Raw genomic sequence first — 27,291 nt, 5'->3', positions numbered from 1 at the left:
TCCAAAGCAGAAGGGGTAAGAGATTCAAAAAAGTCTCAATATCATTCCACAAATTTCCCACAGAAAACTAAATCCTCCCCTGTTTGTGTCTTGTTGTAACTGTATACCTTCAAGTTGTTTCCATCTTATGAGAACTCTAATCACGGGGTTTTCTTGGGGAGATTTGCTCAGAGGGAGTTTACCTTTGTCTTCTTCTGAAGCTGAGAGAGTGTGATTTGCCCAAGGTCACCCAATGGGTTTTCCATTGCTTAATGGGGATTCAAAGCCTGCTCTCCTAATACAGACAGGCCAAAATAAAGCTGTTTCGAGTCACTTTGGAGGTATGCTGTTTAAATGATACATGCGTCCTAAGAGTCCAGAAGCCGCACCAAAGCCAGGCTCCAGTCCTAAGGACTGGAGTGAAGCTTTGGTTCAGCTTCCAGACTCCTAGGACACATGTATCATCGAAACACCATACCTCCAAAGTGACCCAAAGCAGCTTTATTTTGGCTTGTCTGTATAGGGCCCTTGTATCCTAGTCCAATGCTCCATCATGCTGGTTCTCTATGAAATGCTACATCTATATAAAACCATAAATTCATACATTACGTCCTCTTAAAATAAAGACTCACTGCTTTTTTCCTGCTGAATTTTGAGCACCACTGGAATCACAGAAAAATCTTATGTCTCAATGGTAACATCCCAAAAGGGGTGACCTTAATACATAATAATAAAAATATACTAATTGTTTATTATGAAAATTACAGATAAAGTTCTTTAGAAAGGGAAAGATATTTTGATAGCTAATTCTGAAAGATTAATGAACCCCAACACTACTACTGACTACAAATGAAATGGAATTGTGTGTGTAGGAGAGGTTCCAAATTATCCTTTTACCGAATTGCAGCAAATTTTCAAATTTCAATAACTTAAGAGCAGTAGGCCAATTTTACAAGTATATATCCTGCAGTCACTGTAATCTCTATTTGTGCCTGAAGTCCAAGGCCTCCATCAAACCATGCAGAGATCTGGGTACTTCATTAAGTATGTGTGTCAGGCCTTCAGAGTCCTCAGTCACCTATGTTTTTCATAACAAATTATGGCACCGACTAGTCTGTATTTCTGTTTCATACTTAGTAAGTTAAAGTTACCCAAAGAAGCGATTCACTGATATGCTATAGAGCATGGAGCATGTTTGGACATCAAAAATCTGGAACATTACAAAGAAGGTTGTAGAAGAAAAGAACCACGCCATGCTACTTCATGTGAATTTCCAAGGTCCTTTTCATACATTCCTGGAGCCCTTTACGATTTCACAAAGCTTTCTAAAGTATTTTTTTTAATCCAAGAAATGACTTTATATTCTCCTACTCCATCCAGTCTCTAAATACTTCAAAGTAGGCCTTTTCTGTCACACTGCCTCCGTTGGAAAGAGATTAGTGGGTTTATGTACACTTTCATCCTTAGAAATATCCTTTCCAATTTCATTTGTAGCAGTGGCAGTGAAGGATAGTATAACAGCTTCTTTTCTAAACATTACTATACATATCACCTGCCACATGGAGTGTCAAGTAGTCAAAGAGCATATAGCCCTTTAAAAAAAAGTGTTGTTTGTTGTTGTTGCTGTTGTTTTGGTCTTTGAGAAAGCAACAGTTCTCATCACAAAACCCATGTCCTGGGAACAACCAACATGTTAGTTTTGTGTCTCTCTCTCTGTGTAATTAAGTAGCTGTTTCAGCTCATATTTTGGAGTGTTTGATTATTCTAATTTTTCAGAACCAAGAGCCAGAAATATAGCTAAAAGAAATAATTTACATGCTTCCTGTGCATAGCAATGATATATTTCTCATTTCATTTCACCATTGCAGATTCCACATGCAGCAGGACAAACTGCTGAATGGTTCCAAAAGCTACTGTGGTGAAAATGAGAGCTGAAGCTACTCAGTGAAAACTACTGGATGAAAACTACAAGGTGCTTCTCTACAAAAATATGAAGGCAAGGTTCATTTGGCATTAAGTTGATACTCAGAAATGGCATCTTTGCATTGCATTTGTAGATTTCTTCCACCCAAGGAGAAAAGCAGGATATAAATAAAATAAATAAATAAATCCTAAATTTATATGCATGAAAAAATGGCACTACCTTTCCATGGTGCTGGGATTATGTCAGGCAAGAAGTTATGCTGATGATAGCAGTACTGATGGTAGGGTCTCCCAAGTGAGACAAACGTTTGCTATGAAGCCAGATTAAATGTGTCTAACAGCTACTGGGCAGTTGCCTGCAGCAGTGGAGCGAGGGGTGACACTGCTGGAGGATTTCTCAGAGACAATAGCAATGACACCATAGCTAACATGTTAGTACAGTGCAGAAGGAAGCACAGTAAACCTCTTTTGAATGTCTTTTACCAAGAAAACTCTATGATGAGACAATCCCGAAGGAAACAAGAGATAGTATCAGAAGATGAAATCCCCAGTTCAGATGGCACTCAATGAGCTACTGAGCAGAGGACAATTACAAGTAGCACTGTGGCTACTTATGACTCAAGCCAACTGGACATTCAACTGTTGATGTGCTCAGAGGTGAAAGGAAAGTCCAAAGATGCACAACACATACCATAGGAACATGGAATGCGAGAAGCATGAATCAAGGGAAGCTACATAGTGAAACAAGAAATGGAACATACAAACATTGCAATACTCAGGGTGAGTGAGCTAATGTGGACATGAACGGGACATCTGGAGTCAGATAATTACACAGTGTTTTACTCAGGCAATGAAAAATGAAGATGAAATGAGATGGCATTAATAGTAAGGATATAATGCAAAGTCTGACCAAATCATATTAATAAGACTTCAGGGAGAAACCCATCAATATAATCATAATCCAAGCTTATGCTTCAACTACAGACACAGATGCAGAAGAAGAAGAAACTAGAAGATTCTGTACTGGAGGCCATGAGGCAATTGTACACACACCAAAATATCTTGTTAATGACAGATGGTTAAAATACAAAAGAAAGAAAGAGAGCAAAATCAAAGACTAAAGGAATCATAGAATCATACAATTGGAAGAGATCTCAAGGGCCATCAAGTCCACCGCTTGCCATGCAGTGGCAATGAAACCACCCCTGACAGATGGCCATCTAGCCTTTGTTTAAAAACCTCCAAAGAAGGAGATTCCACCACACTTCGAGGCAGCTTGTTCTACTGTCAAACAGCTCTTACTGTCAGGATGTTCTTCCTAATTTTGAAGTGGAGTCTCTTTTTATGCAGTTTGAACCCATTAGTCCAGGTCCTATTCTCGGGAGCTGCAGAAAATAAATTTGCTCCATCTTTGGTATGACAGCTTTTCAAATCTTTAAACAGGACTATCATATCACCTCTTAACCTTCTCTTCTCAAGGGTAAGCATACCCAGCTCCCTAAGTCAATATTCATAGGGCATGGTTTCTAGACCTTTCACCATTTTGATTGCCCATTTTGACATAAGATCAACAAATGAAGAAAGGCAGCAACTGGCTGAATTTTGTGAGGCCAACAGCTTTTTCATCACAAACACATTCTTCAAACAATGAAAGAGGTGACATCAGGTAGATATCACCTGACAGCCAATATCTTAATCAAATAGACTACATAATTGGACAACGTGGCTCAGCAGTTAAGACGCTGGCCCAAATGCTGCATAATTGAATGAGCTCCTAGCCCCAGCTTCTGTCAACCTAGCAGTTTGAAAGCATGTAAAACTGCCAATAGATAAACATTGGTGGGAAGGTAACAGCGTTCTGTGCAGTCATGCTGGCCACATGACCATGGAGTCATCTTTGACAACGGTGGCTCCCTCAGCATAGTAACAGAGATGAGTACCACCCTTACAGTCAGACAAATGGAAACCTTTACCATTACCTTTACATAATTGGAAACAACACGTGGAGAACCTTCATAGTCTCTGCAAAAACAAGACCAGGAACAGGTTGTGGCATAGACCATGAACTGCTAATATAAAAATTAAAGTAAAGCCAAAGAAGAACACTAAACCAACTACAGTGTCAAAATACAAGCTGAAGGACATCCTCGTAGAGTTTAAAGATGATATACAAAATAGATGTACATTATTAAGCCTAATTGGACAGGAGCCAGAAGAACTGTGGTCTAAAGCCAGGGACATTGTCAGGGAGGAATGCAAAAATACACTGTCTGCAACCAAAAAGAAAGAATAGCCTCAATAGATGAAAATCTTCAAGCAGTTAAGAACAGACAGGAAGAAAAAATAAAAGGTGACAGAAACATGGACAGAACCCTGAATGCAACTATGCAGCAATTTGTGTGCAGGGACAAGGAGAACTATTATAATACTCAATGCAAAGGAACAGAAGATAACAGAAAAGGAAGACCAGTAGGCTTCTTCCACAAGATCTGATAAATCAAAAAGAAATTTAAACCAAGGTGACATGACCAGCCAATACAAATAAAAAGACAATGGAAACATTGCACAGAAGATAAATAAATATATATATATAAGAGATTAAAGAATGATGGAATCATTCAAGGAAGAACCATTTGAAGATGAACCTACAATTTTAGAAAGTAAAGCAGAAGCTGCACTCAGAACACTTGGAGAAATACATCAACAGGAATAAATGGCATGCCAATATTGCTGCTTCAGGCTACAGAGACAGAATCTATGCTGGTTGTAACTAAAGCCTGTCAACAAATATGGCAAATAAAACAATTACTCACAGATTGGAATTACTCAGTATACATCCAATCCTCAAAAAAAGGAGCACCAGGGACTGCAGTAACCACAGGACCACTGCATTAATTTCCCATGCATGGAAAGTGATGCTCAGATTTCTATAACAAATATCTTTAAAATACATAGAGTGAGAAATAACAGGTGTTTGAGTTGGGTTCAGGAAAGGAAGAGTCATAGTGGATCATATTTCACACATAGATTGTATAATATAGTACACCAAAGTGGTGTACTCCACTTTTTGTGATTCCACCAAAAGCATCCGAAGAAGTAGACTAACTTCTATGAAGGCCCATGTCTCAAAGGTTCTGCAAGATCTCTCTACATACTAATTCTACATTATACATTATTAGTATTATACATTATTAGTATTATACTAATACTACAGACTAACATGGCTGTATCTTTGAATAGTATTCCAAAGAATTTCAGAAGAATATCAGCCTGTGCTTTATAGATTATAGCAAAGACCTTGACAGTGTAGTGTAGATCATGAAAAGCTATGGGCTACTCTAAAAGAAATGGCTGTACCACAACATTTTATTGTCCTGATCAGTAACTTGTACTCAGGCCAATAGGCTACTGTTAGGACAGAATATCGAGAAATTGAATGCTTTACAATTGTAAAGGTCAGGTAAGGCTGCATACCATCACCATCTCTCTTCAACCTGTATGCACAATATATCGTATGCAAAACAAGATTAGATTTGGAGGAAAGAAGTGTGAAAATTGAAGGCAAAATGTCAACAATTTAAGATATGCAGATAACACCATACTACAAGCAGAAAAGTGCAAAGACTTAGAACAATTTCTGAAGAAAGTGCAAAGGCAGGTTTACAGTTGAACATTAAAGAAACAAAAATCATGACCACAAATGATTTACATAACCTTAAAGTAGATGATGAAGACACTTAATAGTTAAAGCTTTTCCATGCCTTGGCTCAGTCATTAATCAGAATGGAAACTGAAGCCAAGACATCAGAAGAAGACTGGGACTTGGAAGGGAAGCTATGAAGAAACTAGACAAGATTCTGTAGTATAAAGTTCTATATCTCCCTTGAGTCTCCCTTGTCTGAAATGCTTGCAACCAGAAGTATTTTGGATTTCAAAATTTTTCAGATTTTTGAATATTTGTACAGTGCTCCCGCGTCATTTGTACAATGAGCCTTACGTGGCTTCCAGCATATGTTGAAAGCCATGCTGGAAGAAGCAGCTCCACATGCCAGAAAGAGTAATGGCACACATGCCCATGGCATGCCACTGTGCATCATCGCACGCTGCCACAGGCACGAGCTCTATTGTCTTTAATGGGGTTTGAGCATATGCTTAATTTCCCTTATGGGGGGGGACGGGACGGATCCTCCACGTAAGTGAAGATACCACTGTATATACATAATGAGATATCTTTGAGATGGGAACCACATCTAAACATGAAATTCATTTGTGTTTTTTATACACCTGATACAAATAGCCTGAATGTAATTTTATAAACAATATTTTTAATACTTTTAAGCATGAAATATCTAAAAGCAAAGCCACCCACATGGTCAATTTTGGATTGTAATATATTTCAGAATTCTGAATTCTGGATAAGAGAGACTCAGTCAGTATATTATTGAATACTAAAGTTAGGATTCTACATGCCATTGCATTTTTAACTTCGGTGTGTAGCTGTAAAAGCTTGCCATTGATGGAAGCTGACAGGAAGAGAATGAAATAAACCAAAATGTGGTGCTGGAGAAAACTCCTATGGATACCATGGATTGCTAAGACAAATAAATGGGTCACAACACCCAAGATGACTAAACCAAGGCTCTCATACTGTGGACAAATCACATGCAGGCATAGAATCATAGATTTGAAAGAGGTCACAAGGGCCATCCAGTCCATCCCCCTGCCATACAGGAAGACACAATCAAAGCACTCCAAAATGATGGCCATCTTTACACATGCTGAGACCGTGTATAAACGGATGTTATCGCACATCTCCGTGCCCAGATCAGAGGCATTCCATACCCAATCAGGACTTCTTCCATACTCTGCAATGAACAGAAAAGAAGTTTTGTGTGTATGTGTGTGTGTGTGTGTGTGTTTTTGCTAAGTACAGGAGAAGTCCCAATCAGGTACAGGAAGCCTCAGATCTGGGCCCAAAGCTGTACAATAATACCTGTTTATACACAGTCTCAGCCCATGCTCAGATCAGGAGAAAACAGCCAGTGCAATAATCTCCCTAGTTTCTGGAGAAGCAGAAAACAAGCTTGCTCCATCCTCTATATGACTTCAGATATTAAAACACAGCTATCATGTCACTTCTTAACCTTCTCTTCTCCAGGCTAGACATACCCAACTCCTCAAACCTTTCCTCAAAGGGCATGGTTTCCAGAATTTTCAAAATTTTGTTTGCCCTCTTCTGGACACACTTCAGCTTATCAGTTTCTTTCTTGAATTTTGGTGCCCAGAACTGGACAGAGTATTCCATTGCTCACTAGAAACGATAAGGATGATTAGTAAGGCAGTAGGAAAAGAGGAAGCCCATATTACAGATGGATAGACTCAGTCAAGTGAGCCATGGCACTGAGTCTGTAAGACCTGAGCAGGGCTGTTGATGATAGGGTGACTTGGAGGTCCCTCATTCATAGGGTCGCGATAAGTCAAAGTCAACTTGACAGCAATTAACAAGAACAATTTTTATTGTGTTGAGTTTATGGCAGTAAGACCTCTGGCAGTGATTGGCTTCTCTCATGTTGCAAAATTTCAGCTACTGGGAGAAACAAAGTTTGTAGTCCCAATAGTATGAGGTTGTCAATTTAGCTGAGATTTAAAAAATTACAACATGCAGACTGGGGACTGAGAAGAGGTGTGGAAACAGGGAAGGTATGAGACAAAAGCCCAGAGGCAAAGGGGATTAAGGAAGGATGCATAGTAGGCAAAGAGCTGAAAAAGAAGAACCTGGCAGAAGTACAGATGGAAAATGATGCCTAAAGAAACTGGCAAGGGGAAACAAAGAAACTGCATCAGAAGATGCTTTATGAAACTTTGGGTATTGAAGATCAGGAAAGGTGTATGAGCTCTGAGACAAAGTGAGGTAGAAATGCTAGGGGAAAATAGGATGGCTAAGGAAAACAGGCAAATGGTCTGAAAAACAAGAACCCCAGGAACCAATGAGTTATAGACATGAGATGAAGAAAGGAAGAGCCTTTCAATAGATAAGGCACAGAGACAGCTTTTTTGCACATTATTGGCACACATTAAGTAAGCAGGCATGGAAAACTTGTAGGAGATTAAAACTCTAAGCCAGGGGGCCAAGAAGCATAGGGTTGCCATTGTCAGGAGAATTCCCTCAGTCATTGCTTCTTTAGCTACAACATTACACCTCTAAGTGAGCTGCAAACACCAAAAAGCAGACTGTGGAAGCTGAATTTTACATATTGATTTGAATTAGCCAGCTAGTTTTTTAACTGCTACTGGATATAGACAAAACAGCTATTTTTAACCATTTGGTATAGATCTTTCCCATCAGTGCATTTTCAATTTTAATATAGCTAATTATTAAAACATTACTATTTTCTGATTACTGCTTTTGAGACTCAGAACACACATGTGCAAGACCTTTCACATGTCTAAAGTACTCTTTGAATTATAGCCATAGTCAATATTAAAAATGCTTGTTTGTTGTATCAGTCACCAGAACTCCACAGGCTTTATAGAAACTTAATCCATTTACTATGCTTTTGATCCTTGTTCTGTCCATTTAATGTAGCTTGTGACCCATAGGCAATGCTTTTCTCCCAAACACCATAACTATATTTATAATGTCATTATTAATTTGTAAGTTATTTAGCCATTTTTATTATGTTTACTCTCATCAAAGCCCTCATGATAGATTGCAATTTTTCCAGTTTAATCAATGGGTAACTGAAGCCACAAGAATGACTTACTCAGCAAGTGCACATCACAAACATTTGCTAATCCAAGCCCAAATCTGTACTGGAACATACAGTTTAAGTTGATACTAGTCCTTCGGACATATCATGAGAAGGCACAAAGCACTGGACAAAAACAATGATGCTAGGAAAGGTGGAGGAAAGTAGAGAGAAAGTCTGCATGCTAGATGGATAGATTAAGGAGGTCACGCATATGACTGTGCAGGAACTAAGCAGAGCAGTGGAGGACATGGAGTCTTGAAGATGTTTCATCCACAGGGTTGCCATGAGTTGAGATCAATTCAAGGGCAGTTAACAGCAACAACAAATGTCACATTGCTGGCCAATTCAGAAATATCTGAGGAGATCGCCAAAGAAGACCTCATCAATAGCCTGAATATCTGTGGGGTTCACAAGGAGTCAGCTGATACCAACTATCCCACCAGTGCCAAAACCCAGGAAGATATTCTTAATCCCACCTCTCCAGTAAAATTCTGAAGACCACAAAATCAGAGACATCAGTATGTAGAATGAGATGCTCAAATCTGAAAGTACAAAATTGGACTTCTCATTCATAATTCTGAATCATAAGGACAGTTGTCATTAGGCCTTAGAGAATTTTACTGCTGTAAGATGAATGTTTAGTATTTGTAATGGTTACAAGAGGGGAATACATATTTTGAATGAACAAATAAGCCAGCCATATTTTTCACATTTTCCATGCTTCGAATGGAATAGGGCAGCAGCCCTCTAAGGTTAAGAACATATATTACTGTCTTCCCCAGAAATCATTTGCCAGACTGCTTTTCTGTCTAACAGGAAGATTTTGATCTCTGACTGAGAAGCTCCATAGCCTTGGAGGTAAGGTAGAATTTGGAATCACAAAGCATTTGAATGGGACATATTTTATGTCTCTATAGTCATGACTTACTTTTTCTTCTTTTTTTTTCAGCAGAGACTCCTTTTTTGTACATATGGCTTATTCTTTAAAAGCAGCAGTACACCTTGACCAAGATTCATTTTCCATTGAATGTCCATTGTAACATTCATAAATGAGAGTCACAATATAGAAAACCTAAGCCTCTCAAGTCCTATCGATTTCAATGGTAGTGAATTAAGCATATGTTTAACACTACCATTAAAATCAATAGCCTGATTCAGACATCACATTCCAAGTTCGACAAATCATGCTTTGACATTCTTATCTGCTAAGAATGCTCGATCCAGTTTACCAGTTCAGATGTCTGTCAGGCCAGAAAATCTTGTGTTGAGCATGAAACACAAGAAGAAGAGAAAATATGTGAAGTAAATGTGCAAACACAAAGACTATTCTAATCCAACATGACTTAACTTAGGGTCAATTTCACAAATGAAGTTGTATCATGGGTTGACACTTTTCTTTCCTACATTATCAAATACTAATTGGCTTGGCTGAGCATCATGAAGTGCCACACCTATCCTACATTACACTCATATTTTTTTCTGAGGAGCCTGGCAATACAGTACATTAGCCACAGAAATTGTTATGTATTAAATGGACTGAAGTGCATTTATTGACATATGGATGAGATGCTGTATTTTTGTTCCATAGATGCATGGCAAAAAGGGAAAGTGGAATCCGGGGAGTTATGTGGGGTGGAATGGTTAATGAAAAACAAAATATTTATTGTTATTATTATTATTATTATTATTAACCTTTATTTATAAAGCGCTGTAAATTTATTTGTGATAGCCATTTCTGTTAATGAAATATGAAATAGTGAAACAGTGAATATGAAATAGTTAAAAGCCTTTTATATAATTAAAATCCATTTTTATGGCTAGAACCAGAACTAAATGCCTCTGAGCCTAAACCAGACAAAAAAAGAAAGCCAGTTTTAAGGTGTGCTGTAAAAAGAAGTTGTGTTTTAAATCAATTTCAATACTGATGAAAACAGAGTGGTATTTTACAACTTCAAGTGCTGAAAGCATAGCATTGGGGTCCCTTATAAGTATTTATTTACAGACTATAGATTCTCTTAGTAAGATAACCAGTTCTATAACAGATTGTTCAGTTAAAACTCAGAATATTGAAAGTGGCATTTTTGTGCAAAATATTCCCAAGGTATGTGACACAACGTAAATGAAACCTGTCCCAAGGACTGCATAATACTTATTACCTTTATTACAAAAGTACTCCACTTCTTCACAGCTCAAATTTCCAGACTCAAATTCTGCAGAAAAGCTTCCCTCCAGAGGAAAGTCTTCTTTGGAGATAATTTCATTTTCCTCAGACAGACACTCTTCCTCTTCATCCTCAACAGCATCCTCAAGGGGGCCTTTAAAAAAACCAATAACATTGTACCAAAATAATGTACAAGCAATAGCATATACAAGTGCAGCAAAAGGTTTTTATTTGTGTGTCTGCATACAAGCTGATTGTTATCCAAAGTACAGACATTTCTTATTAATTAGAGAATGCTGTATGTCTCACGTCCTACTTATGACATAGTTATCTAGTCAGAAGTCTCACTGAAACTAATAACTCTCAAGTTATAGGACTTCAGACTAAATTTTCCAAACACTAGTATTTCTCTGGTTTGGTTCATACAAACAATTTCGCCAAGAAGGATGTATAACAACCCAAAATTTATTAAAGTCAACTATAGGATCCTTGGAGATTTCTTTCTAGGTGAAGATGTATATTAGTGAGGATAGTGGTACAATCCAGTGAAATAATATTTTTCTCAGGCTAGGTCTCACCATTCTTCACAAACACAGATGGAAACCAGCCTAAATAAAAATTAAGAAGTGCAGTTCTTCCTGACAAGCCTATACTCGTTTCTTGATTTTTTTAAAAAAATTAAAACAGATCATTACTTTACACTTACACCAGCGGAACTATTTTTTTCTTTTAAATTTTTACAGAGTTATTAACAAAATGATATTGTGATATAATGTAACCATTTTAACAAAAGAAATAAAAAAACTCACCAGGGTTTGCATGTTATTTCTCGCAGCATAAGATTCACAATGTTTATATGAAACTCTTAATTCACAGGTTCACAACATGAGTGAAATAATAATAAATTTATGATACAACTGAAGCATCTTTTCATGGGTCCAGATGTGACCATGGAAAAGGTACAAACTTTCCTAACTGGAGCTGGCTACAGGGAACACATAACCTCCCTGCTGTAACAGCTGTGTTGGCTTCCAGTCTATTTCTAGGCACAATTCAAAATGGTGGTTAGGTTAAAAGGGCCACATCTTCTTTTATGGGCTGCATAGAGCTCTAAGTTTGTCTGGAGAGGCCCTTCTTTCTGTCCCACCACCCTCCCAGGCTTGTTAGATGGGAACAAGGGAGAAGGCCTTCTTGATGGAATGGTCCTAGACTTTGGAACTACCTCCCTAGAGAGACCAAGATGGCCCCATCCTTGCTCTCCTTCCGATGGCAGGTCTGTGCCATCAGGCGTTTATAAAATAATTAAGGTTGGACTTTTAATGCTGTGCAGTTCTGTTCTGAGGCTGGTATACAGACTTTTAATGCACTTTTAATATTTGTAATATTTAATGTTTTTAACTTCAGAGACTGTGGAATAATTTTTAAATTTTATATTTATAATTGCATTAATAGTTTGTATTGTTTCAATTTGTACTGTTTACAATATATTGTTAGTTGAGTCCCATTAATGGGAATAAGTAAAAATAAAAATGAGCTTAATAATAATAATAATAATAATTTTTCCATAGTAGTGATCCAACAAACTAACACTTTTCAGGCAATAAAAACATATCTAAACATGCACATTGATTAACTATCTGGTTACAAATATATCAGTATTCTTATTTTTAGTGCAACACCATTAATCAGTCACAATAAACTTCATTTTTAGATGAAAATTGATTTATTCCTGTGTTTAGGTACACTGTCAAGGAAGCTAACAATAAATACAGTTCATCCAATTAAACCATCAAAAAATTTAAAAGCAAATGTTAGAAAACAAACTAAGTAAATATTCAATGTGCCAATTCAGAGAGTTTAATGCTTGAGGAAAGACCGTATCCATATAGCACACAAGGAATACCACTCACATATCCATTAAAAGAGGAGAACTTTCAGTACATAATCAGTGCACAGTTCTGTTAAGGTCAACAGTCTAGTCCTTGATGCATTTCTTCTCACTCACACTCAATGCAAGAGGCTGGGACAGTGATCAGTTCAATCCTACATCTTTACATGAATCAGAGAATATAACTTAGTATAATCAGGGAGTATAGTATTTTCTACCAGGAAAACAAGTTACATACCAAGATCTTATACACTTTCAGCATTGCACAATAGCCAAATAGCTTCTCATCCACCAAACATGAAAGAAAGAGCTGTATGTATGCATGTGGAATGGCACTATCATGCTGTTGATTATCTTGTATACGTCAAGTGTTAACAATGCAAATTAAATCGATTTCAATTCCATGTTGTGATAGAATAAAAATGTAGAAAAGTCAATGAGGACTAAGGTCCATTACAGACCACTGCTTTGCGGCGGTCTGCTGGCGCTGCTGTTTGCTCCGCGAGGGAGCCGCAGCAGCCAAACCGCGAGGCTCCCGTGCGGAGCAAAAAAGAAGCTCCAAAATGGAGCTTCTTCTTGCGTTGCAGTTATGATGCTGCGAGGGGCCAATGGCGCCCTCGTGGCGTCATAAGCGCTGCGCGACGTGGAACGGCCGCCGCCATTTGTTACGGACAGAGTCCGTAACAGGAGTAGGGGTGTCTAGAAGAGACGCCCCTTTTTTAAACTGGGACGTCCTGGGGACGTCCCAAATGGCGGTATGTAACCCGCCTACGTACCCAGTGAGACAGGCCAGTTTGAACAAAAATGACTTGCCCAAAGATCCGCATTAATTTTCATGGTTCAGACAGTTTGAAACTAGATTGTTCAAATCCTAGTAATATTCTACCTACTACAGCACACTGATCCAAGTACAAATAAAAAAGTTAAAAACACAAGAAACAACACAGATCACTAGGAGAGCCCACCATAAGGAGTGTCATGGGCCAAGACTACTGAAGACTAGAAGCCAAGAGAGAACTAAGGCAGGTGAGAAAAGAAAGCAGACTAGAGCAGGAGCCTGGTGTGTGGGATATATCTCCTTAGGAATGTAAACCAGTAGATATAATGTACCACTGCACAAGGAAGGAGTAGTACCTATTATAGTCTTCCATCTAGATACTGATCAGATCCAGAACTGCTTAGGTTCAGCGAGAGTCTGTTCTCTCAGAACAAATCTCAGGACCAGAATTTGCGAGTGGAGATTATGTGTTGCGACTGGAGATTATGTGTTAGGACATAAAATTCAGTAAATCTATTTGGATATAAACAGCATCTTAGAAGATGCTTTTAAGCAAATGCCAGAACATAAACACTGTTAATTTTGTCAGTTAGAGTTGACCCAATAAGTGAGTAGAATTTATATAAGCTTCTGACTTATCAACCTCCCACTGACCTAATGGATGTTTTGCTTCAAACTAATAACTGGGTTTAGACCCATAGGTTTTTATGCCCAGAATACTTAGGAACTACTGTTTTACAGTACTCTTTATAACAATCTTTATTCAAAATTACTTATTTTCTAACATCACTGGTTTTATATTGGAATAGATATATATACACTGACAGAACATGTAAAGACAGAATCACTGAAAAAATTTGAATACCGTGAAAAATGGAGACAGTTATGCCAGTCATGATCTTATTCTTCAGACATGATGAAAAAGACAAACAGAGAATGGTGGCTGTACATTGGGGGTGGGGGGGGGGCATTTCAGAAAAACAAAAAAGTCAAAATGCAATCAAACAATATGTAACACTCCAGCAAAAGGGAAACCAGATATAATGGACTACTTCTCTTGGTTCTGAACTAACTGCAATACACCTTTTTTCTTTGTTACATTGTTCAACCTTAACTGTAAGTTTTGCTACAATTTAAAAATTCCAAGTTCCCAAATTTAAAAATACATAACAATCTATTTATTACATTACAGTTTGGAAAGACTGTACACATCCATAAGCAGTCTACCACCGCAATATCATATGATACTAGTACCAGTGATACAAGATATTAAATTTGCACTAGAATTATTAATCTGATGTCCCAAAGAAGAACAAAGCAAATCACAAATTGTGATGAAATTAAATTTACTAAACAGTGACATGTTGTACAGTCGGCCCTTCTTATACACGGATTTTTTATACACAGATTCAAGCATCCACGGTTTGAAAATGGTCAAAAAAAGTATAAATTTCAAATATCAAACCTTGATTTTCCATTTTTTATAAGGGACACCATTTTGCTATGTTATTATATTTAATGGGACTTGAGCATCCACGGATTTTGTTATACATGGGGGATCTTGGGACCAAACCTCAGCATATAATTAGGCCCCACTGTATAGTCAATAGCTTCAGACCAACATTATGCCTCTACTTTGAGATTTTACAGTTCTAACATATAGTCTATGTCTACATTCTTGTAGAACCTTGAAGTTCAGTCCCAGATCAATATATATTAATTTTCACCATCAACCATAATGTTTTCCCCTGTTCTTTCCCACACACAGCTAGTAGCTGTAGTGAGGACATGTGATACTATCCAAAGTCTAAATGAGAAACTTCTGCTCTCCAGCCTGTGATAAATTTGGGCTCCACTGGAAGGTTTCAACAAAAACACCTTGCCATAATCTCAATAAACAGAACAAGCAAACCATATTTGACAGGACCTCATACCCTTCCTCACCCCTCCTCAAAGCCCCCTCACCTAGTTCATTCTGAATCTAGTGTGAAGGAGCCATTTATAAGCTTTTCAACAAAACTTTAACAAGGAGTATGAAGCTATAAGGGGACTTTTTGGACATTGCAGATCCATACAAACCTGATGTAATTGAGCTTAACAGCAAGGCAAGAGCTGTTTTTCTCTGGCCAAGGAAAATGAGAGCTATTTTAAATGAGCAAGTTCATCCTGCTCACTTTTAACATAAGTTGCATCAGGGGATCTGTAGGAAGGAAACATTTTTATTAATTTTTTCCTTATCTGAGAGAAGAATGTTGATTTTTTTTTCCATTTACGTTCCTTGCCTGCAGGTAGTAGACCAGAGAATCATATAGTAGAAAATTTTTTCCTTTTGATTAATTTCATTCCATGTGTTATGTTATTTTATATATAATTGATTTCAGGTTTTGCTCGTAGCTGTACATCTTTTTTATATCTCTACCTACTGCCTTCCTTCAATCAAGAAAGTTGAAGGAAATTACCTGAATTTTGTTAAGTTTATTAAAAAGAGCTCTGTGAATATTTAAATTGAGTTTTGAAATGCTAATACAAGAAAGATATTAGAGAATTTTAATGGTGGGTTCAATTTGACCCAAAGACTATTGAAGAAAGGGTCAAACTTTATTCAAATTATTTCTTTACAGTAAAAAAAAATGTATGAACCCTTTGATTTTATAAAAGTGGATTAACATTCATCCTTGCACAGTCTTTTGGCACTTTGGTGCATGATAGAATTAACTGGGCTTGTGTATAAAGTTTTCAAAAGCCCTTAGATGTTTAAGTAGTTTAGAACTTTACTTTCAATAATATTCTTCCACTTGTCTCTTTTGAATAATACTGAGGTGTCAATGAAATTCCTATCTGTTTTTTAGGAGGTTTTAACCACTGAAGTCTAGGCTAAACCATGCCAGTTTTCCTCAAAACAAATTAATGTAGTGAAAAAAAGCAGTTTGTAGGATGCAAGTCTGAAAAATGCACTACTGATTTGGTCACTTTCAAATATCTCTCAATTCTATTAACAATCCTAACAACCGTGCTGTATAGTAACAACTTTTGCTGCAAAAATATTGGTTTACTTTCTTATTTGTTTGCAAGAAACATGGTTTAGAGAGAGAATAAAAGAGAAGAGAAGGACAGAGAACAAAAAAAAAGAGAAGATTATAATCTCAGCCTTTTGTCATCCATCTGTTTTGGACACCCAAACAACTTACCAGCATCTGTATTGCAAAAATAATCCAGTTTGACAACACTTTAAATGCCTTGGCTCTATGCTATGGATTTCTGGGAAATGTAGTTTTGTCAGACATTTAGGGTCTGAACAGACGGCCCAAAAAAGCCCACTTCTGAGAGGTATGTGAACTGCTTTGATCTGGAGGAAAGGTGGTATACAAATAAAAGTATTATTATTATTATTATTATTATTATTATTATTATTATTATTATTATTATTGGTACATGGTGCTTAGGACACCATTTGTCCTGATGATGCTGGGAAACCTGCTTGAAGTTGCACAGCTGCCCAGACATGGGTGGCTTCATGATGCTCCCGCAGCCATGGAGCATGAAGCTACCATGGAGCTGTGGCGGGACAAGCAAAGCTGGCTTTTCCCTGGCTGAAAAAGGAGCGGATGTTATCCACTCCTCTTTTGGCCAGGATGAAGGCAGATTGGGGCTGTGGTGTGTGTTTGCCACAGTCTCAACCCATTCAGGGACATCTGTTTTGGCCCTTACCCTTCTCTGTCAGAGAGCTCTGGTGCCACACAACAAATTAAAATTCCCAGAATTCCACAGCATTGAGCCATGGCAGTTAAAGTGGTCTCAAACTGGATTTTTTTCTGCAGTGCTGATGTAGCCATAGTCAATGATGAGGGATTCTGGGAGCTAAAGACCAAATCATCTGCAGAAGCAAAATTTCAGAACCCCTGTGCTAGAGAGAAAGAATGGGACAGGAAAAAGGCACATTCAGAATGAACTTTCAAGGTTCCAAAATGAAGGGGACCTAATGTTGCCACCACTGCCCTCATAGGAAGTTGTAGAAGAAAAGACAGAAAGAGTGACAGCAGTATATAGGCAATTTTTAGTTTTCCTGCAAGAGGAGGCAGCAATAATTCAAAAGGTTAAAGAAGGTTAATGGTGTCAGGCTGAAGGAGGGGCATGAAAGGAAGACATAAAGGAAGAGTAAAAAAAGAGGGCATTACAGAGTGGAAGCAAGATATTAGAAGACTAAGGTAATAACAGTATGAATAAATTGGAAGTCCCAAAGTAAATGATAGGATCCAAGTTGATAGTTATTGGGCAGTTACATAGAGTTAAAAGGAAGCTAATCCATGTTAAGGATTTTTATTACATGGTAGCATTCACATTTTCCCCCCATTATGAAAACATGCAGTAAACTCCTGGAAGTGAATAAAGAGCCTTCAACTGCAAACTGAAATTTGGTCAGGGAGAAATAAAAAATGACACATATATTAACCAAAGGCTTCTTCAGAATTGTTATGCTGCAGTTGCTGTAACTACTAGTATTGCCTGGTTGTCTCTCATTCCTGCTTGTTAAAAAAAATAAAAATAGTATGCAAGAGCTTTGAAGCCCCTAATGATGTCAGCCCAGTGTGTTTAGTGGACAGCAAATTTGTTATGATGAAAGTACAGCCTTGCATTAAGAATATTACAAGATAAAAGAAAATGAATACTGATTGCTTCCTGAAATTTTGCATTCCATGTTTACATATTCAGTACCTTCCTTTCTTCTTCATGCAGTCAGACCATTTTAGAGCATGCCCATCACACAGAGAGAGAGACACACAATGATTTGGGCTTGCACAGCTCTAGATTGTACAGAAACATTATTTACAGATATACAGTGCAAGGTATTTGTATACCTAACTTATTTAAAGATATTTCAAAATACTTTTACTCGAAACTGTAGTCAGGGAACTACTAATGGTGATCAGCCAATTTTCTGGTTCACCTCAGTGTTACAGCCCAGCCAGTACCTCCAGTAGGGGAGAAGGTTAAAAGAAACCAGAAATATAAGAGTGACAGGTTTTGTGTTATATAAAAACAGAAAAAAAGGACAGATGTAAAAATAGAATGAAAACAAAACAAACTGAATGCTACAGAATGGACACTTTGAATCAGTGGGACTTACCTACGTGTTGACTTGCCATTCAATAATTGATTCAATGAATCTATTCAGTACTAACCAATATGATTTGCTCCAAATTTTTAAAACGTCTACTTACAACCTCTGGACTAGCAATTTCAGATATTTTGCTTGAAACAGGAGAGGGAATCATGATACCTCCAGGTGTATGTCTGTATTTATTGGCTAAAAACTGAAAAGCAAAGCTGAACTACTTGCTACAATGACATTAAATTGTAAAAAAAAACTTTAGTCAATTCCAGAGAAGGATTACATACCAATTGCTACAATTATATCACTAACAACCAGTAATTACTCTGCTTTCATTTTTGTCATTGGCTCTGCCCCTGCACAACCATTTTGTAATAGATAGGCCTCAGTCATTTTCCAGTTAGTCAAGGAAACTTCAAGGACAGAGAATTTGAGAAGACTTGAGTTAAGAGAAAAGCTCTGAACACCTTAACTCTGTTTTGCTGCGACAAAGCTATAGGTTATGATTATTAGTGTTCAATGCTTAGTCAGTTTGTTAGTCTTTATGATGTAATTAAAACCCTTACACTGCAATCTTATACATGCCTAAAAACCCCTCACAATTTCAAGAGAACTGGAGCCACTATACAGTTACAAATCGTAGAGTATTATATGTAGTATTCTTTTAGTAAGCTTCACATAAGTAATAGAGTGATCAGTACCAGTGAATGAAATTCTCAAAGACCTGGAATTTCATAATAGTTTAGAATTTTTTTAATTAACTCAAATCAGACCACACTCACAAATGAAATTTGGATGTATCAACAAGAACATTTTCAATTTCATCTCTCTATGCCCCCATACCCAGAAAATCCAAATGTTTCTGATCATAAATTAAAAATGTACTTGGGTTGTTTTGGTCTCACATAATGTTACTACCAGAAAAGACAAAGCAATGCTTTCTACATAGAGGGCTGCTTAAGTCCTTTAAACATAACAAGCTAGACCTAAAGGTTTTGTTTAAAAGATGTACAGTAACTTCAGGTCTGCTATACTAAGCCTGTAACACCTGCATATATAGACAAGAATGCTAAGTGTTTTATCTATCCACCTTTTGCTAATTATCCATTAGCAGTGAATTCTGAACTCTAAACTCACCCCCTCCCCACAATCATTAACCTAGAGTTAATGATCATGTTATTGTTTACATGACAATTTTTCCTAAGATGAAAGATTCAGATCATAAAAGCTCCAATTAACCAAGGGCTCTTTTCTCAAATGCTCTCAATTTGCATCAGCTGGTATGGCTGACCCCATGAAGGCATGCAGAAAAATCACAGTAAAAATAAAATGAGATGTTTACTTGTTTTGCTTTTTAGATCACAACAAATGATAACTCAGGCATTGGAAAAGAAGTAAAAAGGTACATTATCTTTACAAAATAAAGAATTGGAGTGTAATTTACAAATTAGATAAATGGCACAGCACTAATATTATAATACTGTTTTAGCAACAGTGTATGTTAAATTGTTCATAAATTATGTGGTTAGCAGCAAGGTGGCCAGGTTTTTCAAGGACATCAAATTATTACAAGAGGTAAAACAAAAAAGGAGCTCCAAAAATATCTCTTCAAAATGAGTGAATGAGCAGTAAAAACAAACAAACAAACAAAAATATGCTTTATTGATGGTATTCACTGAGAAGTCTAAAGATTCCTAACTTTACATGTATGCAAATGATCTATGCACTCCATGTATTGGAGAATGATACTGGGTTTGTTAGTGAATAGCTTTATGAAAACATTTATCTATCCAGTAAGAGCTGTAAAAAAAAAAAAAAAAAAAAAAGGCCAAATTCACATTAAGGAACAGTAAGAAGAAACTGAAAATAAAAATGCCAATATTGTAATGCCTTAGGCCCTGTGCAGACCAGCACTTTGGGCTGGCCTGGGGGTGGAGTCAGAGCATAGCATCTGCACGATGCATGTCCCGGCTCTGCCCCAGGGCGCTGTGATGCTGTACTCTGTACCACACGGTGCACAGCATCACAGCACTCCTTTTGGCACCACATGACGCAGTGCCAAAGAAGTGCTACTTTTTGCAGCTCTTTTTCAAACCCTGGAAAGGCCAGATTGAGGCTGCAGAGTGTGGTTGCTGCAGTCCCAATTTGGGTGAAAAAGGGATGGCTGGAGGCCACTGCCTCGGGGCTGTTTCCACAGCCCCTTAGTACAAATCTAAAGTGTGAGCAGGCTTGGAATACTGCATATCATTCTGTTTACCACATCCCAAAAAGGTTACTGTAATGCTAGATACTGTGCAAAAAAGTGCAATCAAAATGATAAGGGGCCAGCACAGCTCCCTTTGAGGATAGCCTACAATGTTTGGAGGCATGGCAGATATATATTAATTTATATTAATTTGCAGACGGTATGGAGAAACTGAATAAGGTGACATTTTTATCTCTCTTATAATTCCAGACTCCAAGAGTCTTCCAATGAAACTGAGTGGATAGACAAAATGAAGTATTTTATACATCACATAATTTACTACCCAAGATGTAGTGTTAGCTATCAGCTTGGATGTCTTTCAGAAACATGGGTGATGAAGCTATAAATGACTACTATGATGGCCTTCACAGTGAAAGTTGAGACCTGTGAAAAACATTAATAGAAAAAAGAAACTTAAAAAGACAAGTGATTTCTCTTAAATAATGCTGATCCCCCCCCCCCCCAATCTAAAAGCAGGGATTTTTCTTTGAGAAGAAATGTGATACTTGCAAGAAGGACAATAATTTGAAGGAACAAGAAGAAACTATCAACAACTTGGGAGAGAGTGCATCTTACCTGGAAGAACAGTAATCCCTTTTTCTGAAAATCTGAAAATCTTTTTGAAGCTACCATATTCAGCAACCATTAGGGTATAACTTTCCTCACAATGTCTTATTGGAGAGTTGCCTGTATCAGGACACATCATCATTCTGGAAGCATTGGGCAGAGTTAGGTAGGGATCGGTAGTGGAGAGATGCAGCCCTGCTTTGGCCACTTTTGCTGGCTCTGTCAGAACCACTGTAAGTATGACAAAGCTGCAACTATAGTGAGGGAGATATATCTTGCAAAAAGATAGATGTGATAACTATTCCTAACCCTGATCATTATGAGAATGGTGGTGCAAATTAGACAGACATTTTAGGTACAAACTCCTTCACTTCTTGCCTCTGTTGAGCCACTTCCAGGAACACTGCCCCTCCAGCCATCCTTAGATCCAAATGTGGACACCTCATTCAAATATTAGAAAGTAGGAAATAACGACACTTTAAAGCCACTGATATCTATGCTGTTTGAAACATATCATCCAGTCCATGCTATTTATTATATAAAGGACTAAAGAACCAAAGAATTATTTTTAAATCATTTTGTGTATTATTCTTTAATACTTAATCTACCGGACATCTTAAAATTTTGTTTTTAAATTTCTCCATAATGTTTCTTCCAGTTTTGCTTTGTGCCGCATCAAGTAACTTTTCCTATCCTGCTTGTTTACATTTCTCATGTATTTACAGACAATGCATTGTACTCCCTTTAATAGCTAATTTATCAAATTGCACAGTTCAGTGAATATCTCATATGTCTTCAATAGTCAGTTCCAGAAGCTTTTCAATCTTTTTGTTGTTCGACTCTCTAAACTTTTCCCCATTCCTTAATGTTGAAATGCCTCTTTCATTCTGATTTATTTATGTTATTCTCTGTCTATATATGTTCTTGGTAAAAACTGAGCTCAGACAGGTTATCACTCCCTATCCCCACTCTGACTTTTTCCCATTTTAATCACTGTTTATTTGTACACACTTATTTTTACAATCACATTGCAATGTGCAATGCACTAAACATTGCTGCTCCTGGACATCTGTGCATAGTAATAGAAAACATGTAGTAGTAGTAATAATAGTAGTAGAGCTTGGTGGCTTGCACCCCAGTTCTACAATCTGTTGTGCTTTCCTGATGTATTCATATTTATTTAGGATTAGTTTGAAAAGAGCTCAGCATGATCTCTACAAACCAAAGAAATAATATTAAATATTAAAGCAATAAATACCGTTCAATATAAGCCAGAATAATGAATACACATTGGAGTAAAAATTTTAACATCATGCAAAAATCATGAGATTTGAGTTATAGTTTTTTGTGGGTTTTTCGGGCTATGTGGCCATGTTCTAACAGAGTTTCTTTCTTATGTTTCACCAGCATCTGTGGCTGGCATCTTCAGAGATTTGAGTTAGTTTGACTATTGACCATGAAAGGATCATGAGCATGTGGTAGGCAGTTCAGTCAAGCTAATGAAGGTACAATCCTGGAGAGCAGGATTTGATTCCCCTCATGGCCATGAAAACCCACTGGGTGACCTTGGGATAGTCACACATTCTCAGCCCCAGAAAACACCTTAGAGTCACCATAAATCTGAAATGACTTGAAGGCACACAACAATAGCAAAAAATGAATGTAAGGTTGCTGTGGGAAAGGCAAATTCCATAGTGTGGTTGTTAAGAAAGCAAATTATCATAATGCCTTTAGTCAGATTTCTTGTTAATCCTACTTCAACCGACCCAAACTGCCAAAATTTGGTGATTTTGTAACCACATGACAGAAACAGATATTGGAGAGCTGAAGAAAGCGCATAAAAGGACATACTGAAGAATGAAAGGATTTGATGGAAGCTTATAAAATTATGAATTATGTGGAAAACATGGAGAGGAAAGGTTTTTCCCTATTCCCTAGGATCATCCAATGAAGCTGAACAGTAGAAGATTGAGGGCAGACAAAATGAAGTATTTCTTCATACAGCACACTGCAGAACTATTAAACAGCACAAGTGACTATCACTTTGTTTAACTTTAAAAAGAGATTTGATGGAGAACAAGGCTACTGAAGGCTGCTAGTTATAATGGAAATATATTACCTTTAGTATCAAATGCAATAACAGTATGCATCTCAACAGCAGTTGTTGACAAACACAAGTGGTGGTGGGGAAATGTGATTTGTGCTAATATCCTGCTGGTGAACTTCAAATAAGCCATGTTAAGTAAATCATGTTAAGTAAACACTGTGTGTAAACACATACATTCCATGCAAAAGGTTTTCCAAATGCAATACCCAATATCCAAACCAGGGGTGGGACTAATGTAACCCTCAAAATGTTGTTGAACTGCAGGTTCTAGCATTCGTCACAAATGGCTATGTTGTCAATCCCTGAGAACCTGGATAATTCCTACTAGTCAGAATAGATTGGATTAAGTTAGATGAACAAATAGACTGACCTGTTACAGAGTATGGAAGTCATACATACAAGTAATATCATTATCTCTAGGGAATTACTTTGAAGAGAAAGACAGGTACATAATGGGAACACTGTTAATTTATTGATATAACAAGTAACATTTTAAAATTTCTTTTAAAATTAATTTTAAGGGCTTATTTGGGTAATTTAATGGCCATTATTCCATTGTTTTATTAATCTTAAACCCCGCCCATGTGTTAAGAAAAATGTAATGAGCAATGCAACATGCCACCATTGCAGCAAATGAGCATTAATGAACTACTTTTTAGACACTATAATGAATGGCAGGAATGAATTACTTTTAGAATGTAACCTTGTGAATGCTGCTTTGGGACTTCCCTTCAAGTTCCTCTGGGAAATTCAGAAAGCAAACTGTATATACAAGAGTTTATACCTTGCATTCAAGAGATTCCACCTCAACATTAGGAGGAACTTATGGAGGAACAGTAAGGGCTGTTGGACAGTGGAACACACTTCCTCAGAGTGTAGTGGAGTCTCCCTCTTTGGAGGTCTTCAAACGGAGGCTGGATGGCCATCTGTCGAGGATGCTTTGATCTGGATTTCCTGCATGGCAGGGGGTTGGACTGGATGGCCCTTGCGGTCTCTTCCAGCTCTATGATTCTATGATTCTATCTGGATCATGTCATAGTAATTTGGTACTTCACAGCAGTTTACAAAACAAAAATAAGATCATGAAATTCTGCAAATGAAAAAGAAATCCTCGATGGAAACATTCAGGTGCCGAATTAAGAAATGACCCACAGTCATTACAGATATGTAAGAAAACTATTATCAGCCTAAATAACTATTAGAATATTGACATTTTTAAAGACCGCTTTTAATAGGGTAGAAGAGAGTTAAAATTAAAGTGTAAAATATTTTACCAATATATTATGGTAGTAACAATAATGGTCAGTCATTGTTAATAATACAGAAGAAACATTTTTTAAAAAAATAGCTTGTAGCTTTGCTTGCCGCAGGCAACATAAAATGACTATACCATACAGTAATAGAAATTCTTCTGAAAATAATTAAATTTTGAGGATAGACATTTTTATAGAAGTGACATTAGCATTAAAAAATGAGTGTAAAACTCTATACACCACAATATTACAAAATGTTAGTATGCACTATAATAACATTTTGGTACCCCAGCAAGGATCATACTTGGGAAATGGCCAGATTCAAGTAATATAGTAGAATATACTAGGTGCTAGAATATACCAAAAGGCATGTAAGGGATAAGACTCTAGAAAAAATGAAAACTATAAAAATAAGGCCTGCAACATATTCATACAACAAGTGAAAGTGATATTTATGGAGCAGGAGGGTTCCTTAAGAAACCACTAGCAACACATTGGTCATTAAATGTAACATTTTATTATTTTCTCCTACATACAGTGCAATTCCTTTGTTCAATTACAATAAATACCAATATTTACATACTGCTATCAATATAAATGGCACAGGAAGTTGTAATAATATCACTATTAAATATTTAATTGCTGTGTAACTATTTGGGCGAAGAATCTAGGAATATAGTCTTTAAAGTGCATGTGTGAGTATTTGCTTCATGTCCTAGCAAAAGAAACACCCAAAACAAATAATAAATAGTTTGTTTATATTTCCCAGTTCTTTCAGTTGGATCGAGGCGGGATTACAACCTAAAATACATCCAGAAAACAGTCAGTAAAACATGACAATAATAATATTTATTGCTGACCAACTCAGGAAATAATGAGCTCAGACACAGAGAACTGGGTTATAAAATGGGCAACTTTATTTAACTCAACCTATTTCACTTTATTTCTTCAAGAGGGGGGAGAAACCTTGCACGGGAACATCTGGTAGGTGGTCTATTCCAAGACCAGATCCTCAACCTCCCCTGGGCAAAACACCTGAGCCCCAAGGGCAATCCAGAAGTAGGTTGCTTCCCCAGCCGGCCCGCATCCGGAAGGCCAACCCAAGACTCCCCCACTTAACTCACAAGATTCAAATGAGGGTTTAAACTCAAGCAAGTCTCATTCCCCTCCTGTTTAGTCACAAGAGCTAAAAGTCAGTTCCAGAGCTTTTACCTTCACCCTTTAGGAGGGTGCCAAGGTGTTCACCTGAACCTCTATCTCCCCCCATCAATGCTGTGAAACCTATTTATGATCACACCCAGGCCAGTTGCCTTAGTCCCCAAACAGCAGTTTGAGGTAGGCAAAAAACAAACAAACAAACAAAAAAACCAAACCTTGGAAGGGGGAGAAAATTCCTACCCAGCCCTAAAGCAACCAGAAATGATCTCACACTGATGTAGAGGTGGGAGGGTGGGCCAGCACTTCAGGGAGAGATCGGGGCGAACAGACCTAAAATAGGCTAACCCCCACTGCCGCTTCTTTCCCAATAGCTTGCAAAGCATGACGTTTACATTTAAAATGTTGGTCTCTTACCTGATTGGCCAGCAAAGTCTCCTCCCCCAGTCACCGGATCAGAGGAGAAACATTATTGTCATCAGGATCCAGATTTTGGTGGAAAAATTAATAAATGTGTAGTAAGGGCCTGGACAGACAGGCCAAAATAAAGCTGCTTCAGGTCACTTTGGAGGTATGCTGTTTAAATTACACACGCATCTTAAGAGGCTAGAAGCTGCGTCAAAGCTGCACTACAGTCCTTAGGACTGGATTGTGGCTTTGGCACAGCTTCTGGCCTCTTAGGATGCATGCATCATTTACACCGTATACCTCAAAAGTGACCTTATAGATGTCCTTCCAGTTTCTTCTAGCAAATGTAGGATTTTAGGATGCCGTATCACCTTCAGCATGCTAAATATTGCAATTTAGGGCATAATTAGGTATAAAGAAATCATCCAAGAGCCTGATAATAGCTTTGATTCTTCTTAAATGATGTACTAATTGCATATCTTTGTTTACATTGCATGAAGGACACCAGCCAGTAAAGACAAGAAGGAATTCAAAGGTGAGAACATCTCTACATCATTACTAATGGGAGATGAAAAACAGCAGAGAAGGCATGAGATGGTTGAAGAAGATGGCCTGTAGAGTTTCATGGCTTTTGATTGGCTAAGAGGGTCCAATGTTGAATGGAGGAATGAGACTAAAAGGGATGATAAAAGGATTTTGAGGAGAGTTATTGAAACTTATAAGGAATTTTTAAGAACTAGGATCCTGGTTGGAGGATTACCATATGCATCAGGCATTTGTTTCAATACTAGCCAGAAAGAAGACAACAACTTCAGAAAGGTTTAGGGATTAATGTCCATCCAAACCCTTTGAAACTGAACACAAAAGTGGAGCTGGTGTTCCTATAGGTGGGTGTTTTTTTAAAGTGCTGTTTCCAATGTGAATATCTCTTTCAGACACCATAAAAGCATCACACAAGCTTCATA

At 37.4% G+C, this 27,291-nt stretch overlaps 1 protein-coding gene across 2 annotated transcripts in view; it reads right to left on the bottom strand.

Moving 5' to 3' along the window:
• Window positions 1-27,291, bottom strand: part of ZFPM2 (zinc finger protein, FOG family member 2) — a 442,942-nt gene that overhangs the window by 314,431 nt on the left and 101,220 nt on the right. Inside the window, exon 3 of one of the 2 annotated variants that reach the window (XM_089517821.1) lies at window positions 10,811-10,969. The exons of the other annotated variant lie outside the window; for it this stretch is intronic. Coding sequence (XP_089373947.1) covers window positions 10,811-10,969 — 159 coding nt within the window. The remainder of the gene's footprint in view (window positions 1-10,810; window positions 10,970-27,291) is intronic. 2 annotated transcript variants of the gene reach the window in all.

The sequence above is a fragment of the Sceloporus occidentalis genome, unplaced genomic scaffold (genome assembly GCF_023333645.1).
Source record: "Sceloporus occidentalis isolate IW3139 unplaced genomic scaffold, rSceOcc1.0.p SCAF_3, whole genome shotgun sequence".
Lineage (NCBI taxonomy): Eukaryota > Metazoa > Chordata > Lepidosauria > Squamata > Phrynosomatidae > Sceloporus > Sceloporus occidentalis.
This window is presented reverse-complemented; position numbering and strand designations above follow the sequence as displayed.